Here is a 17,133-nt window from a genome sequence, read left to right as displayed (position 1 = left end):
TACTATCTAAAATACCTTATTTTATGTTCCATGGAAGAAAGTCATACAGGTTTGAAAGTACATGAGGGTGAGTAAAAGATGACACAATTAAAATTTTTGGGTGAACTATTCCTTTAAAATGTGAATTGTTGGACCTGTCTGTTAAAACGTGATTTTAACTGTCTTGTTTTTTGTTCTTTCTGTGGCACAGTCAGGGCTGAATAAAGCCAGCGACTTGCTCCTGTCATAATTACCGTCTTATTGTTCGGCATGTGAAAACGCCATCCAGGATTTAGCACTAACAGTTTTGGCTGCAAATTGAAAAGCTGCAGCATTAACCGGGCCTTTGTTAATACTGCTGTCTTCTTACTCTCCACCCCCTTTACATAAACACAGACACGTGAACGCACATGCACAATAACACTGCTTTCCTTCCATCTTTCCTGACACTCTTAAATATCCTCTTCTCTTCTATAAACTGTAAAGTTTGTAAGGCTCCACTGACTCTTTCCTGTTTGTATTATTCTCTGCCTGCTTTTGTTTCTTTTTTGACCCTGTGTTGTCTTCTGACGAGTCTCTTGTTAATGGTTAATATTCCACACGGCTTTCCACTCCTGTAGCTCAGGTGAACGGAGACTTTTTTTTGGCAGAGTGTCTGCTGTTTATCCAATCAGAGTTTTGGATTTTTTGACATGTAACTCCAGCAACTTTTGACATTTTCCTCTGTCCTGAAATTCAAGTACCCACCAAAATTAGGGTTCAAGTAATGACATGTAGAGCAGTGGTGTTCATGAGGGTTACACAGGTTTGAGTCCTACCTGCAGCATTCCCCAAACCCATTTTATTTGAGAAAATTCCCTGTAATGGTCTAAATATAAAATAATACATCTAGAAAACACCCCATTTTTTTATATCTGAATGGAAATATAGTCATATACAGCAGCAATTAACTAAATATTTTGCTTCAAAAAAGTGATTTCTTAAAGGTGCAGTATGTAAGATTCAGAAACCCTTGTTATTAATGACACCTGTGGCCATTAAGTGAAATGCAGCCAGCTACCTGTTGCTCGTGCTCGCGCTCTTGTACACACTCCATAGGGACGCGAGCGAGCATTGACCAAAACAGTGACGTAATGTACAAAGAGGCTGAACGTGATTCACCGGCATCATGCTGACAGATGAGGTAGCATAATTAAAATTACACAGTTATGATTGTTTTACTACAAACTTTGAGAATAAACTAAAACTACTTATCAGCTAACATAACATACTGATACACACATACAGCTGCATACTACCGAACTATATCAGACAGTTTACTGTTGCACTGCAGTTATGTTGCACCATTGTATGTTTTGTATGTCAAATGTTGTACTACGAATAAGAAACCAGTGTATTTGCTTAAATTTATCCTGTATACCTGACATTTAGTGCAAAGAGAAGATCATTGAAATTATTTGAAAGTTACGAAGCAAGGTAGCTTGCAATTTATCAGCGTTAGCAGGCAAGATCAAGTTAGCTAAAATTACACAGATCAATCCTTATGGCACTATATTTCACATGCTTTGCTGTTATGTAAGCTTACCTGTCCAATAAGAAGAACGCCAATTCAGGGTCGGTTTTGATCCCCAAAAACAAATGAAGGTCCCTCCAGGAATCAAATGCCCTGCCGATGTTCACTCTAGTTTTCGCTCGACCACGATCACGTTCCCGCTTAGCCAGATGGGATTCAATAGATAAATGTTTTTTTTTTTTTTTTGGCTTACTCGGAGTTTGTGTAGGAGTCGGTGTTGTGCTGGGAGCCGGCCGTTTGCTGGATTCCATCTCTAAGATAACATTACCAAGTGTTGCAGTTTGTTGTCGCTGTTGAATAGCGAAAGCACTGAGGCAAGGCGCTCGGAGCGCACATAAACGTCACATGCTTTGGATTTTCCCGGCAAAAGCGACCTGCTCCCTTCACATGAAAATCAATCTACAGGCTTTAATAGGCAGCCTAGGAAATCTGAGAAGGGCTCATTTTTTAAGTTGCTTTACAAGCCGTTCACGCCGTTCCAAAAAAGGCGAATATTACATGAAAATTTTTACATACTGCACCTTTAAAGTCCCTTTAAGGCTGCACAGGGGCTCAAGTGAATTAGTTAATCATTTATGTGAATCGTCGAACAAACTGATTCACTAAAAGTGAATTATTTATTTTAACCGGTTCATTTACAGAAACTTTCTGAAAGAATTCAGAGAAAACATGTTTTGCAGTAACTACAAAATCCCTCTAAAAGCCGATTTTCTTAGTTTCAGTGTTGGTGTTATAAACTCATTTCACAGACTGTGGTGGTGATTATTTCCACCTTATTTAGTAGTGTATATATAGCTAAATTATTGTTAATTTATAACAGTATTCTTTGTGTTATATTACTTTTGGCATTAAAGGGATAGTTCACCCACAATTTTAAATTCTCTCATCATTTACTCTCCCTAATGTCATCCCAGGTGTGTATCACTTTCTTTCTTCTGCAGAACACAAAGATTTTTAGAAGAATATTTCAGCTCTGTAGGTCCTCACAATGCAAGTGAATGGGTGCCAACATTTTGAAGTTAATGCACCAAAATGCACATAAAGGCAACATAACAGTAATCCAAAGACTCAAGTGGTTTAATCCATATCTTCAGAAGCGATATAAGTGTGGGTGAGAAACAGATCAATATTTAATTCTTTTTTTACTATCAGTCTCCACTTTCACATTCTTCTTTTGTTTTTGGAAATTTGCATTCTTCGTACATATCGCCACCTACTGGGCAGGGAGAATTTATGGTAAAAACAGATTTAAATATTGATCTGTTTCTCAGCCACACTTATCAAATGGCTTCTGAAGATATAGATTTAACCACTGGAGTCTTTTATGCTGCCTTTTATGTACATGTTGAAGGTTGACCAAAATGTTGGTACCCATTCACTTGTATTGTATGGACCTACAGAGTGGAGATATTCTTCTAAAAATATTTGTTTGTGTTCAGCAGAAGAAGAAAGTCATACACATCTGGGATGGCATGAGGTTGAGTAAATGATTTTCATTTTTGGTTGAACTATCCCTTTAATGGACAAAAAGAAAACCCAAAAGAATAGTCAACATTGTTGCAATGGGGTTTCAAATACAGCTTCTGAGGGAGTGATGGTAAGCTTGGCATCTTTCTCTCTTCTGACTGCCGTAATCCACCTCTCTATTTTTTTCTCTCTCTCTATTTTGGAAATTTGGTGAAATGTAAAAGTAGATTTTTTTCTTGTGCTGTTGGAGGAAATGGGAACGCAAAAATAATATAGAAGCTGTAGAAGCTCACCCCACTGTTGTTTACTTTTGTGGTCCATTATTGCGTTTTGCTTTTGAAGTGTCAAAAACACAATAAATTATCAAGTGATTTTACTTTAGTTAGTTTAGTTAACAGACAGAGAACCCTAGTATTTCAGTCCAGGTTAAACTGATCAGTGCTCAGAATGAGAGCATTCTTCGACAGGTTCTCATAGTACTATCATTACTGCTTTAAACGCAATTAACACTTTGTCCCACTAAATCACCGGCCCACAAGTGTGCCGGAGTGAGAGATGATGTTCAGGTGGAGAACGAGGTGTGTCTGGGCTTAACCAGAGAATGTTTTAACCTCTCACAGAACAAGTGCCGGCCACATGTGCATACTTTATTCTCGCCGTCCCCCTCAGACATGCAGACAATTAAGTTGGCTGTCAGATCTGTCTGTAGAAATGTGATTGATGCAAACAGGGGGCACATTAATCGGCTTCCACCGCATCCCACATAAGAGAACGAACAAGAAGACAGGTGGGGGAGGACAGTGCCACTTTTCAAGATGGCTCGGTTTGTCAGAAGATGGAGAACACGGGAAGGTATGGGGTGGAAGGGGAAAAAGCAAGAGACACTGATAGAGAATGAAGGAGAAAGATAAAATAAGAAGAATATCAGGTAATCCGGTAATTCTGCTCTGCTCCTCTCAGAGGCTGATTTAATTATTGCTGACTGAAAGCGCATTAATATGAAACTGGCGTTTCTGCAACTGTGTGTGTTTGTGTGTGTGTGTGCCTGCATGTGTGTGCCAGCAGATGACGGTCTTTGGGGGAATATTTCCTCTCATTTATCTTCACATCCGCCTCTCCTTCTCTCTGTCCTTATCGGTCTTCTTTTCGTCCTCCTTGCTTCTTTCATCGTCACTGTCTATATCAGGACAAACCCCAAAACATGCTGCATGTACAGTATGCCTGTGGATTTGTCCTTCTCTCTATGTGTGCATGTAAGAGTGAGAAAGAAACACAGGCCTTAAGTTAGGGAACTGAAAGCTGTATTCTTTCTCTTGTCTTTTTCTCATACTAGAGTTTTAATTAAAAGAGGACATATCATGTTGTTACATTATTTATTTATTTATATATATATATATATATATATATATATATATATATATATATATATATATATATATATATACACAGTGCATTCAGAAAGTATTCAGACCCCTTAATTTTTTTTCACATCAATCTACACTTCATACCCCATAATGACAAAGCAAAAACCTGATTTTCGATAACTTTGCAAATTTATTAAAAAGAAAATCTGAACTATCACAATGGCATAAGTTTTCAAAACCCTTAACTCAGTACTTAGTTGAAGCACCTTTGGCAGCCATTACAGCCTCAGGTCTTTTTGGGTATGATGCAACAAGGTTTTCACACCTGGATTTGGGGATTTTCTGCCATTTTTCTCTGCAGATCCTCTCAAGCTCTGTCAGGATGGATGAGTACCATTGGTGGATAGCCATTTTCAGGTCTCTCCTGAGATATTCGATTGGATTCAAGTCCAGGCTCTGGCTGGGCCACTCATGGACAATCACAGAGTTGTCCCTAAGCTAATCTTGTGTTGTCTTGGCTGTGTGCTTAGGGTCATTGAACCTTTGGCCCAGTCTAAGGTCCTCAGCACTCTAGACCAGGTTTTCATTGAAGATATCTCTGTATTTTGTTGCGTTCAGCTTTCCTTCAACCCTGACCAGTCCCCCAGTTCCTGTTGCTGAAAAACACCCCCACAGCATGATGCTACGACCACCATGCTTCACCGTTGGGATGGTATTGAGTAGGTGATGAGCGGTGCCTGGTTTCCTCCTGACTTGACGCTTGGAATTGATGCCAAACAGTTCAATCTTCGTTTCATCAGACCAGAGAATTTTCTTTCTCACAGTCTGAGAGTCCTTTAGGTGCTTTTTATGTGTCTTGTACTGAGGGAGAGGCTTCCATCTGGCAACTTTGCCATAAAGCCCAGATCGGTGGAGTGTTGCAGTGATGGTTTTCCTTCTGCAAGTTTCTCCCATCTCCACACATGATCTCTGGAGCTCAACCAGAGTGACCATCGGGTTCTTGGTCACCTCTCTTACCAAGGCCCTTCTCCCCCGATTGCTCAGTTTGGCCGTGCGGCCAGCTTTAGGAAGAGTCCTGATTGTTTCAAGCTTCTTCGATTTAAGAATTATGGAGTCCACTGTGCTCTTGGAAACCTTCAATGCAGCCTTTGTAGCCTTCCCCAAATCTGTGCCTCGACACAATATTGTGTCTGAGCTCTGCAGGCAGTTCCTTTTGAACTCATGGCTTGGTTTTTGCTCTGATTTGCATTTTCAGCTGTGAGACCTTATATAAACAGGTGTGTGCCTTTCCACAATTATGTCCAATCAATTGAATTTGCCACAGGTGGACTCCAGTGAAAGTGTAGAAACATCTCAAAGATGATCCAGAGAAATGGGATGCACCTGAGCTAAATTTCAAATGTCATAGCAAAGGGCCTGAATACTTGTGTTAATGTCATATTTCAGTTTTTTCTTTTAATACATTTGCAAAGTTATCAAAAATCTGGTTTTTGATTTTTTTATTATGGGGAATGGAGTGTAGATGGATGTGGAAAAAAAATCATTTAAAGCATCTTAGCATAAGGCTGCAACATATAAATTGTAGTAGAATTCTGTAGGAAACACTGCACCAAAACCATAAGCACATTAACATACTATCACTGATGTTTGTATATTAACGCCTATTCAGTATTCAGCAACTTGGCCCGTCCTGATAAATGACATTGTGAACTATGCCAGGATGTCAGCCAATCATAACAGAAGTTATTTGCATATAGAAGTCTTCTGTTTAATTCTAAGGGTCAGAGAGAGGGTCATGTAAAACTAAATTACAATTGTTTTTGACGCAAGTAACCTTGACTAACATTATAAATTGACTTCAGGGGTAAAATAAATAATACAAAAAAGTACATGCAGCAGAGAGAAGTGAAATGACAGCGGAGAAAAGTAAAGGCCTTCTTCTCTGTCCATCCTGCAAAAATATTGCATTTCCCATCATCACTTTTATTTCTGTGTGTATGTGAGCTGGCACAGTGCTGCACTGGCATAACAGTGCGCTCAAGCCTTTCTTTTCTGCGCTCCCTGATGGAAATTGAATTTGCATGAAATATGCGGCTTAGAAATTATATCTGACTCCTGAACGAGACAATGCCCAGCATCAGCGCTGCCAGAACAGATCGATCCCAGAGAGGATGCAATCTGGATGATGATGATGATGATGAAGACGATAATGATTATTACAAAGAACACTGTGTTTACATGTATACCGAGAGCCCGGACAATGTCAAACAAGGGGTTGAAGTGATTTATTGAACTCGGAGAGGGTGTTGTGACCAGTGCTGGGTAGTAACCGATTACACATAGTCTGGATTATGTAATCAAATTACAAAAATCAAGTACCTGTAATTGGATTAAATTACATTTTACAATACTCATAATCGGACTACAGTTACTTCTTTATAGATTACATCGGCGATGGCAGTAAATTCTTAATAATTTATTGATCATTTTCATATCAGTATCATCATATTCATACCCCGAAGCGCAATAGTCTCACAGATGAACATTTTCCGCATGTGCTCCTTTTACGTTACAACAGTAAGATATGCACCTCAGCTAAGGAATAGATGATGGACTATTACTAAGTAGTAAGGGTTAAAAGTAAGTGTGTCAGAGTTTTGAACTGTTAGCTTTGACCTAGCAATGTCATTGCTGTTGATTTCAGGTTCATTACTGTTTGTTCATGTAATGTTTCTATTGTTTTATGCACTTAAAATTAACTATATATTATTATTATTATTATTATTATTATTATTTCTTACTACCTCACCGATGGTGTGCAGCTCACACATTGAACTTAATTGCTTCCAAGGATCTAGTAGATGCCATCTCTTAGGGTCCTGCTCACAGGGTACACAATAGTTCAACTGCAGAAGTGTGCAGCAATATGGAATAAAGCCCATCGCTCTACTGTTGCTGCTGATGCAGTGGAGTCCACTGCATGAAACTTGACATAAAACTTGACACAATTGTTTCTTGTGTGACTCGGTGGAACTCTGCTGTTTTAAAATATTCTGCTCTTTTAGAATATTCTTGCTGTTCAAAAGATAATATCTTGCACCTCAGCTTTGGAATAGGTGAAGGACTATCAGTAAGCAGTAAGGGTTAAGTGTTTCAGTGTTTTTTAGATGAAAGTTTTGACCTAGGCAACATCGTTGATTTTAAGGTAATTAATGTTCGTAATGCTATTATTGTTTTTTGCACTGAAAATTAACTTGATGTCTCCATGTTTTTAATTTCTAAACTTTGGCTATGCATTGTCATTGCTGTTAGATTTAATGTTTATTTCATTCATGTAATTTGTAAATCACTTTTTAAAAATGTCTAAAGGAGCTCTTTTAGTGAGGCTCTTTTTGTTAGTAATAAAGAATGGAATACATATTCTTTCTCTTTGTACTTTTATTTTAAAATGATTATCCTACTGAAATTCATGTGACATAAAATAAAATATAATTTGGTTGAAAGTAATCCAAAAGTAATCCAAAAATAATCTGATTAGATTACCCCAAAAGTGTAATCTATGAGATTATATTACTTATTGCATTTTTTTTAATCATGTAATTTGTAATTAGTACCTGATTACAATTCACAAGTAATCCACCCAGCACTGGTTGTGACAGGATATTGAGGAAGATACAGGAGAAGTTTGGGCGTCTTCTCTCCATCTTCCTCCTTTCTGTCTCACACACCAGGAGACTTTCATTTGATCTGATCATAGTTATTAATCAAATACTGTCAGAAAGCCTGTGATTACATTAACATTAACAGCCATCAAACTGTCTCATCCAGGCATTCATGAAACTCCCCTCTCTCACACGTGCTTTTTCTCTCTTATACACACACACACACACACACACACACACACACACACTGTACTTGCATGCTCTCTTGTACACTTAAACACACACTTAGGCTGAGACAGCACTTTGAGAGAGAGAGAGAGAGAGAGAGAGAGAGAGACGTCCACACCAGTCCTGTGCCTTTGGATATAATCACAGCAATTTTCTATCCATGCTGGGAGAATAGTGTGTTTACAGGGTTTTTGTTTGGCCTGTTTTGACATGTAGCCTCAGTCAAGGTAATGTGGGTGTCTCTAGCCTCCGGATCATTCTGTATCTTGAGGAATCTGTTCTTCTGTGTGCAGGAATCCCATTATTGATAAAACATACTGGCAGTGCCCACAATCGGGAGGGATGTGTAAAGATATTAGGTTTACACACAAAGAGAGGATGAATAATTCAAATGGGGCATTAAAATGCTGTGAGTTGTGGTGTGTGCATTTGTAATAGAGTGATTCTGAACTCAAGAAAATATCCTGGGGGCAGATTCACAAAAATGTTACTAAGGAAAAAAATTTCCTTTATTAAGAAATAAAGTTCTTAGGGTAAATTATAAGAAGTTCGTAAGAATGTTCCTAAGTGCATTTCTTGAAAAATTCTGAAGAACGTCTTAATTTTGGTCTTAAGAATAAAATGACAGGCTTTGACATTGATCATACTAGCCTGCTCATGGGGTTACCTTGTCTAATACACCAAATTCAGTACCTCAACACTGGTAAATCATAACGATAAATTTATCCATCTTTTAGCCTTTTTTTAAGTAGCAAGCGCCTTCCGATAATATTTTTTAATGTAAAGTGCGTGAGATGTGTTAGTTTGAACCATAGGAAACAATTTGATAGCTTTTGACATGGAGAAAAAGAAAAGAAACAAAATCTTCAGTAGAAAAGAGCTGGAGGTTCCCATTGAGGAAATTACAGCAAGGAAAAAAGTTCTCCTTGGAAAGCATGACAATTAGATCACATTGGAAAGTAAGAGGCAGGTAAATGGGAAAGGGTGGCGGAGGCTGTCTCCACTGTGGCCAACACCGTTAGGGATGTGGATGGGGTAAAAAAGAAATTCTCAGCTTTCTAATTATATAATTATTATTTTTCTATGGACTCTAAAGATTGCGGAGAGAGAGAGCTCTATGCAGAGTTTGAATTACCTAACATTAACATTAAAAGCTTCAAAACAACATTTATTGTTTGAATTTGGTGATAACATTTACATGGTTGAAAATATGTTTTGGTCTAAAATCACATTTCTACATAAACAGCCAATTGCGACTTCCGACTCAACATAGAACGCATCACATTTGAAACAACATCATTCATCGTTCATATTACCTTTTGGGATTTAAGACAACTGTGAGGTTATCATAGCTTGTTATTACACTGTTTTGAATTTGAATTCTTCTGAATTTTAAACAATATTAAGGAAAAGATAAGAACATTCTTAAGAATTTTTTTTTTCTGGAAAACAAAGTATTTGTAACTTTTTTCTGAAGTAAAAAATTAAGAAGAAAGTGGTAACTAAGAATAATTTTCTTAAGAACGTTTTGTTAATCTGGCCCCTGGTCGTATTTGACTCCAAAATCAAAAGAAACACATTTTTACCTATTTTAGGGCCATTAAGATTTTTTACATTGTTACATCATTTTTTTAATGACAGTTATGCACATTTTACCCCCAGTTCTCATTACCGCAACAAGAAAAAAGGTAATTATTAAATTATTTTTACCCCATGAAAAATCTTAATATTATTTAAATTGTAAAGTATTTATACATCAAGGTAGTACTCCCTTAGTGCTGCCTTTTAAGTTTTTCGCTGATTTTAATAAAATAAAATAAAAAATAGAACAACAGTATATTATTACTGTAATACAGTAATGACTGTGTTACAGTAATGAGAATCACTAAAAAAAACATGGTAATAGCAAAAGGATGTCTATACACATTACGGTTATGAGAATTGGGGGGTAAAATGTGCTTAAAATGTGCTGTAATTGATTTTTTGACATGCAGAACATTTCCTTATTACCTGCCAAATAGCATAGAAATAGATGCCATGAAATATCACACATCTCTTTAATAGCCCTGGGCTTGTTAAACAGTGGCAAAAAAGATGTCCATGGTCAGATCGTTTGTTTAGACAATCAGAAGACTTTGGAGTGCAGAGTTTTGGAAAGAGGCTAAAAATAGTTACAATGCAAAAAAAAAATGTCCTTAATGTATAGTAGGCTTCATTTTCTTTATGTAAAACATAATTTCATAGTTTTTTTTTTTTTTTTTGGTATTGATTTTTGGGTTAAATTATTAAATATAACCAGGACATTTTCTTGAAGGAATTCATGAGAATCACCCAATAGTGGTTTTAACAGCATGTGATTATATATTGACAAATGTGTAATTGTGTCTGGTTTGTGTGTGTTTGACGGGGCAGGTCCTCTGTTTGGGTTGACGGGCAGTGACCAGCCCTTCAGTGTCAGCTCAGTGACCTCTGTGCCCAGTGCTTACCCGCTCATGGCTCACCCAGCCTTCGGCCTGCTCTCCCCAGCAACAGCCCGCCCAGAGTTTGGGGGTCTAGGAGGACTTGGTGTCTCTGCAGCCCTTGCGGCTCACCCGCAACTAGGAGCCTTCTCAGGTATGGGTGTGTGTGCAATGTTGTTTGACAGATCCAATAAGAACTTCACTGAAGGCCTGTTCACATGAAGTCATATGAGACTAAATGACACCAAACTATATCAATTATTCACCAGTGCTGAAATTTCATCAATCAACATTTTGGATGGAATAAACTGTTTGCAATCCAAACAATTAAAAAATCAACCTAGCCTGCTCTGTAAAAAAAAAAAAAAAAAAAAAAACGACAGGCCTTCGCAGCGCAATATTTCTAACTTGTGAGAAGTCATAGAGTTGCATTGTTTCCTTTTTAAAATCTTGACTCAAGTGTTTTTTTAGCTGAATATTCGAACATGTTGTGAATTGGCCTTAAATTGTATAACATTATCTTGCCTTGCCTTTCTAATTAATATTTCATTCCTGTTGCATTTTGATTTTCTGAACTAAGGTGTAACTTTACTGTCTCTGTCTCTCTCTTCAGAATGGTGGAGGGCGGCAGAAGCTCATGGACGGAGTCCTCCAGCCTTCTTCTCACCTTTTCTGGGCCTGCCCCCCATGTTTGCCCCATCATTTCACAACCATGAGGCCAATCCTTACACATCCAAAACCCCCAACAAGAGCAGCCAGGCCTCCAAAGGTATTAATCTGTAAAACCCCAGTTATATGTGAGTGCGCTTCTACCAGCCTCCTGGAAATAGATGAGATGCCTTGGAGGCAGATTTAAAGTTAAAGAAAAGTAATGCAGCAGTAATGTAGCCTTAAGGCTAGTGTACTCACAGTAATCGTTGCCTTGAGCAGTCGCCTCCAGTGTGGAGTTGATCAGGTGGCTGAGATTATCTGCAGTGTTCACTTGTACTTATGTCCCAGAAATGCCTGATGAATGTATAAACCATATGAAGTGATTTAATGGGTTATTTCACCAAAAAAGTGCAATTCTGTCATAATTTATTCACTGGTGTTTCTTTGTCCTTTTTAGAGTTTTACAGCCGGTGGTCATATTATACTTTTGTTCATTCTTAACAGTTTCTCTTTTCTTCCAAGGAAGAAAGATAGTCATACAGGTTTGGAATGACATGAGGATGAATAAATGATGACATAATAACCATACCTTTTATTCTTGATTAAACAACTGTGTAAGGTACCTTGGTACTTTGGTAACCATAAAAGTAAACACAAGCATGTTGTTTAGCTACAAACTACAGATATACTTTTTCACATTGTTCACTTAAAAATCATCTGATTGGTTCATGTCATCTCCCTTAAACGCAGGTGTGAACGGAGCCATGAATGGCCGTTATCTCTCTCCCTCTGTGGCTAAAGGAACTGTTTCTGCTGCCACCTCCCCCTCCCCCTCACTCCGGCCCCCTGAGCACAGCCGGACACCCAACGCCAAAGCCCGCGACCGCAAGGCCAGTCACCATAGCAACAGCATAGGGGAGCTTCAGGAGGAACCCGCGCAGAAAACTAAAGAGAAGGTACAGCATCACGATGACACGCGAGGAGCCAGACATGCTGTGTGCAATCTAAACTTAAAAACAACACTACAAATACATGACCATAATGCAATTTATTTGGTGAATTTATGGAAATAATTGTTTAATGAGATGCTCATGATTATTATTTGTGTTGACAAAAGCAGAAAGTCCGTAAGAAGCAGGCGGAGGGAACTTGTTTAAGTGAGAGTGAATCTGGCTCGTCACTGGATACTGACAGTGATGGAGAGAGCAGCAGCGATATTGATGACTTTGGAGAGGAAGAAGATGATGACGACGACGAAGATGAAGATGACCAGAGTAAAGACAGCGAGGAGTCGGACTTCGAAAAGGAGCGGCAGAAGAAAAAGAAAATGAAAGTAAGATGTGTTCGCATTAGCTTATTACTGTTTAAGGTGATGTGGCCTACAGGATACAAATGGGCTGGTATCCAGAAGGTTGCAGGTTTAAATCCTACATAGAGAAATCCATGAACTATCACCATTTTGCTCTGGAGTAAGAAACGTAACCTCAGATTGCTCCAGGAGGACTGTCACTTTAATGCATGTACTGGAAGTCACTTTGGACAAAAACGTCTACTAAATGATATAACAAAGGTAATTTACATGTAAAAAAATCTTAAAGGAACAGTTGCAAAAACAACCTGTTCAATGCTAAGGCCAGAAACATTCTTTACCCAAGTACATGTACAAGATGTGAGCACTTTGCTAACACATTGCCAATGTGCAGTCTGGTTGAACATGCATAATGTGCATTCTTGGGCTGGTAACAAACCTAAGTAATCAAGGGAGCGATAGAGTAACCTTCAAAAGTCTGTGCCATTGCACTGGGTGGACTATAAATATAATGACTTTACCTAACTCAAACTGTTGCTCCTCCATGACGTTAGCTGAAGCGTAAAGTTCACACTAATGTCTGCTATAGTGCCCCTTGTGGCAACGTTGAGAATGTGACGCATATTTGCATTGTAGGGGTGTAACGATTTGCTCTGACAACGATTAGATTATGATTCTTTACCTAACTATTATAATGCATCATGAAATTTGAAATTTGAAATTTGGTCACGATTTGATTCGATTATTTTGGAAGGATTATTCATTATTATTTAATTTAGACCCTAATTTAGACAGCACAGAAATGCACCAGACTTGAGCACTAGAGTCACAGATGCATTTAGGACCAAGGAGGTTTGGCTTATATGTGTGGCTGCATATATTAACAAAATATTACATGATATGCAATGCATTATAGATATGATTATGTAACATATAGGTATGTTACAACCATAATAGATATCCAATATGAATAAAGGATAACATAATATCTGATGCAACATAATGACTTGATGCAAATGCACACAAACAGATGGTAAATCGTGAAATAAGCGTAATCGATTTGCATATCATGTAACGTTAAGATTTATTGCACCAATAATTAAAGATGAAATGTCATGTGCAGGCAGATAAGATCCATCTTTAAATTAAGCAGGGTCATAGATGATAAACTATCTATAAGTAGTGTGTAAAGGTGGTTATACACGGTATATGGTAACCATGAGTTCCTTATTCATTTTGGGATAAGGAAAGAGGCGCAAGGCGGCTAAATGGAGGCACCTCTGCCTGTTTTTGCGGCTGCTGCATGTCATTGACCAATCACAGGTGACTGTAATCATCTGGTTAGTTGCCTTCAGAAGAGTCTGAAAATACACCCTATTCCCTGTGGCATTTTAGCATCCATCCATTTTATCTTATGAAGGTTCACGGGGTGAACTCGGCTGCACAGACTTTCTTAATTTCAAAGTGCACTTTCTTTCCCTTCAATCTCGCATACTCCGCTCCATGTCTGTTGCGAGAAAGTTTGTGTAATATGAGACGGTCACATTGGGTATTAATATAGTAATGATAATCGATTCTTAAATTTCGTAATTGATGCGTCGTAATTTGTTTGAAAGATCAATGCACCACGATGCATCGATGCATTTTTACACCCCTATTGCGTTGTGCTTGGAATTGCAGACACATTTTGGAAAGTAACTACGTACGAAACCGAGCTTGCATAGCTAGAAGCTTCTGCCTTCACGTACTTGCGTAGAGTATTTTTCGGCCTTAAGTGTCAGAGATGGAGTGGAAAATTGTTAAAACTAAAACTGTAAAAAGTTAAAACTGTTGACCATAAAACATTATAAATGGACTTCCAGGGAAAAAAATGGTTACAACATCCTGACTTAAAGGTGCTATAAGCGATTCTAGCCATTCTAGAATTTCCACCAGACTAGCCGTTAAATAAGCCATGCCTTCTTTTTCTGAAACCCTGCACATCAAAGACGCACACACACAAAAACACTAGAGACTGTTGTGTTGGAGCCGATGGAGGTGGGAGTGTCACACTGACCATTTTGCCATCCAACCTTGAGCGTTTTGCTGGAGCAGGACAGTGTACCGGCACTTATATGAGCATATATGGGCTGCCCTGTGAATGCGCAATGATTGACAGGCAGAAAGTCTTCTGATTGGCTAAACAAGCATCTGGACATCTTTCCCTCCGCTATTAATAGAGCCTGTTTCATGGCACCTATTTCAGTTAAATCTGACAGGTAATAGAGGCATTTTCTGCATGTCATTTCATAAAAATATCACTTACAGTACCTTCACTACCGTGACCAGCTGTGTAATAATGTACTTCATTTTGTGCTACTTGGTTGTCTTTTTGTGTGTTTTTGACCAAGTCACCTCTCTTTTTCGTTTGCTCAGATTGTGACCCCAAACTCTGGGCCCAATAAGAAGGAAAAGACCAGGCCAGCAGAGGTTAAGGACTTACATGGAGGCCTGCAGTACAGTGCATCTCTCGAACCCTCTGTTCCAGTGCAACTGCATCGCTCTCCACCCCCTTCAGCCCTGTCTCAGTCCTGTCTTCTCTCTGTGTCAGGCAGCAGAGCCAAGGAGAGACCCCTCCACACCAGCGTCATCCAGTCCACTGGCCTGGCAGCATGTGCTAAACCGTTAGCACTGATCTCACAGTCGCGTGGAGACTCTTCGCCTAAACATTCACCACAGCATCGTACCTCCTCTCCCAAAACCCCCTCAACCAAGCCACTTCTCTCATTCCCTCAGCCACTCCCACTCTCGTTATGCTCCTCCCCCAAGCCACTATCAGTCCCCTCCCCTCCAAAGCCCCTCCCCCTGTCTTCTTCTCCCAAACCGCCCCCTCTTACCTCCTCTCTCAAGGCGCAATCTCAAGCTTCCTCCCGCAAGCCCCAAGCTCTGGCACTGGACGCACTGACCAGCAGGAAAGTTCTGGAAAGTTCTCTGGCACATGTCAGTGACTGCAGATTGAAACAGGTGAGTGAACGGTCTTTCCACGATCTGGTGGGAGCCGAATCTGTGGTCAGAGAGAAAAAGAGAGTAAGAAATCTAAGAATGTTAAGCCTTCAAGTCCATATATTAATCTCCCTTTTCCCTCAAGGGCAGTGTGCACATTTTCATTTTCCAGAAAAGCAAACCAGCTAAAGCAAATTCTCCACAGTTTGTGTCCGTATCTTTTAAGCCAATTTAGGATTATTGCTTTTAGGGTGTTGTTGGTATTCAGGACGTGTCTCTCCTTATTGACCAGCCTTTTTGAAAAGGTCAGAGTAACCGAGAGAGAGGAAGATTGTGAGGGGAAGAGAGAGAATTATTTGTGTCCGCATTTGTGTGTTTGTGAGTATGTTTATGACAGAAGGACAGAAAGGAGAGTTCCATTCTCTTATCAGTATGACTGGCTTCCCTACTGTGTGCTTTTATTTGGTAAATGAAATTGACAATGTACATTGCTTTATTAGAATTACTGAAGCAAAACCAACTGGCAGTTAACCATGATTTCTTAAGGGTCCATATTTCAGCAAATGAGTGTAATAATTGTGCCTTTCCTATCACCTCTCCTTTTGTTGCCATGAAATTACTGTTGAAGAGGTTAATATAGTTTATTTTTTCCCTTTTGTAATTAACCAGAGTGGTTTTATTATTATGTTACGCTAGGGAACAGTTTCATACTGGCCTAATATTTTGATTATATTAGTTGTTGCTAAGACAAGCATAACTATTACTATTTTTCAGTTAGGGTTTGGGGTGTAAGCACTGTTTGTGCTACAGACATGAATGATACATCAAGTATGCTTTATCTTTTCTAAGTGATAAGATGTGCGTTTTTCACCTGGAGGATGATAAAACAGGCAAAAAACAACCTATTGACTTGCATTGATTAAGAGACCAAAGCCTTATCTAGTGACAAGAATATCGTAGAGATTTGGGAGTGGACTCTTTTTACTTTGGTAATACCCTAGAAGCAAGTGGATGAGTTTTGCATGGGCAAGCACTGTTCACATTTTCTTGTAAATGTAAAATGTAGTTTTGTTTTATTACCGTCTAACGTGTTTACATATTTGAGTCAGGAAGATATAATGGTGCCATAAAGATTTCAAGCCGTTGAGCTCAGCAGTTGAAGGGAGGGCAGAGTTTGAGCATTTCTCCTTTTTCTCAGTCTTAATGAACGTTGAGGATCTGATAGAGTCATGGCCGCGCTGTTGTTCTCTGTTTCAGTGAGTCACTCTTTCTCCACCAGCACTTAAGCCACATGACAACCAGAACAATTACCAAATCTCCACCTAACCCTCTCTGCCATTTTTCTTTTTCTTCTCACTCTCTCTCTTCTCTTTGTTTACCAGTCAATTTGTTTTTTCTTTAAAAAATTCATTATTTACTTACTCTGCAAAGCCATAATTTCTTTCTTCCATGGAATTCA

General features: G+C 38.8%; 1 protein-coding gene across 31 annotated transcripts in view; it reads left to right on the top strand.

Moving 5' to 3' along the window:
• Positions 1 to 17,133, top strand: part of LOC127445815 (bromodomain adjacent to zinc finger domain protein 2B-like) — a 122,225-nt gene that overhangs the window by 65,739 nt on the left and 39,353 nt on the right. For 29 of the 31 annotated variants that reach the window (XM_051706200.1, XM_051706201.1, XM_051706191.1 and 26 more), the window contains exons 4-8: positions 10,686 to 10,886; positions 11,346 to 11,501; positions 12,134 to 12,339; positions 12,501 to 12,716; positions 15,108 to 15,695. In XM_051706200.1, the coding sequence (XP_051562160.1) occupies positions 10,686 to 10,886; positions 11,346 to 11,501; positions 12,134 to 12,339; positions 12,501 to 12,716; positions 15,108 to 15,695 (1,367 nt within the window). The remainder of the gene's footprint in view (positions 1 to 10,685; positions 10,887 to 11,345; positions 11,502 to 12,133; positions 12,340 to 12,500; positions 12,717 to 15,107; positions 15,696 to 17,133) is intronic. The other 2 variants (XM_051706177.1, XM_051706174.1) reach the window with 1 other exon arrangement.

The sequence above is a fragment of the Myxocyprinus asiaticus genome, chromosome 9, assembly GCF_019703515.2.
Source record: "Myxocyprinus asiaticus isolate MX2 ecotype Aquarium Trade chromosome 9, UBuf_Myxa_2, whole genome shotgun sequence".
Lineage (NCBI taxonomy): Eukaryota > Metazoa > Chordata > Actinopteri > Cypriniformes > Catostomidae > Myxocyprinus > Myxocyprinus asiaticus.
Note: the sequence above shows the minus strand (reverse complement) of the source record. Positions and strands in the feature narration are given on the sequence as shown.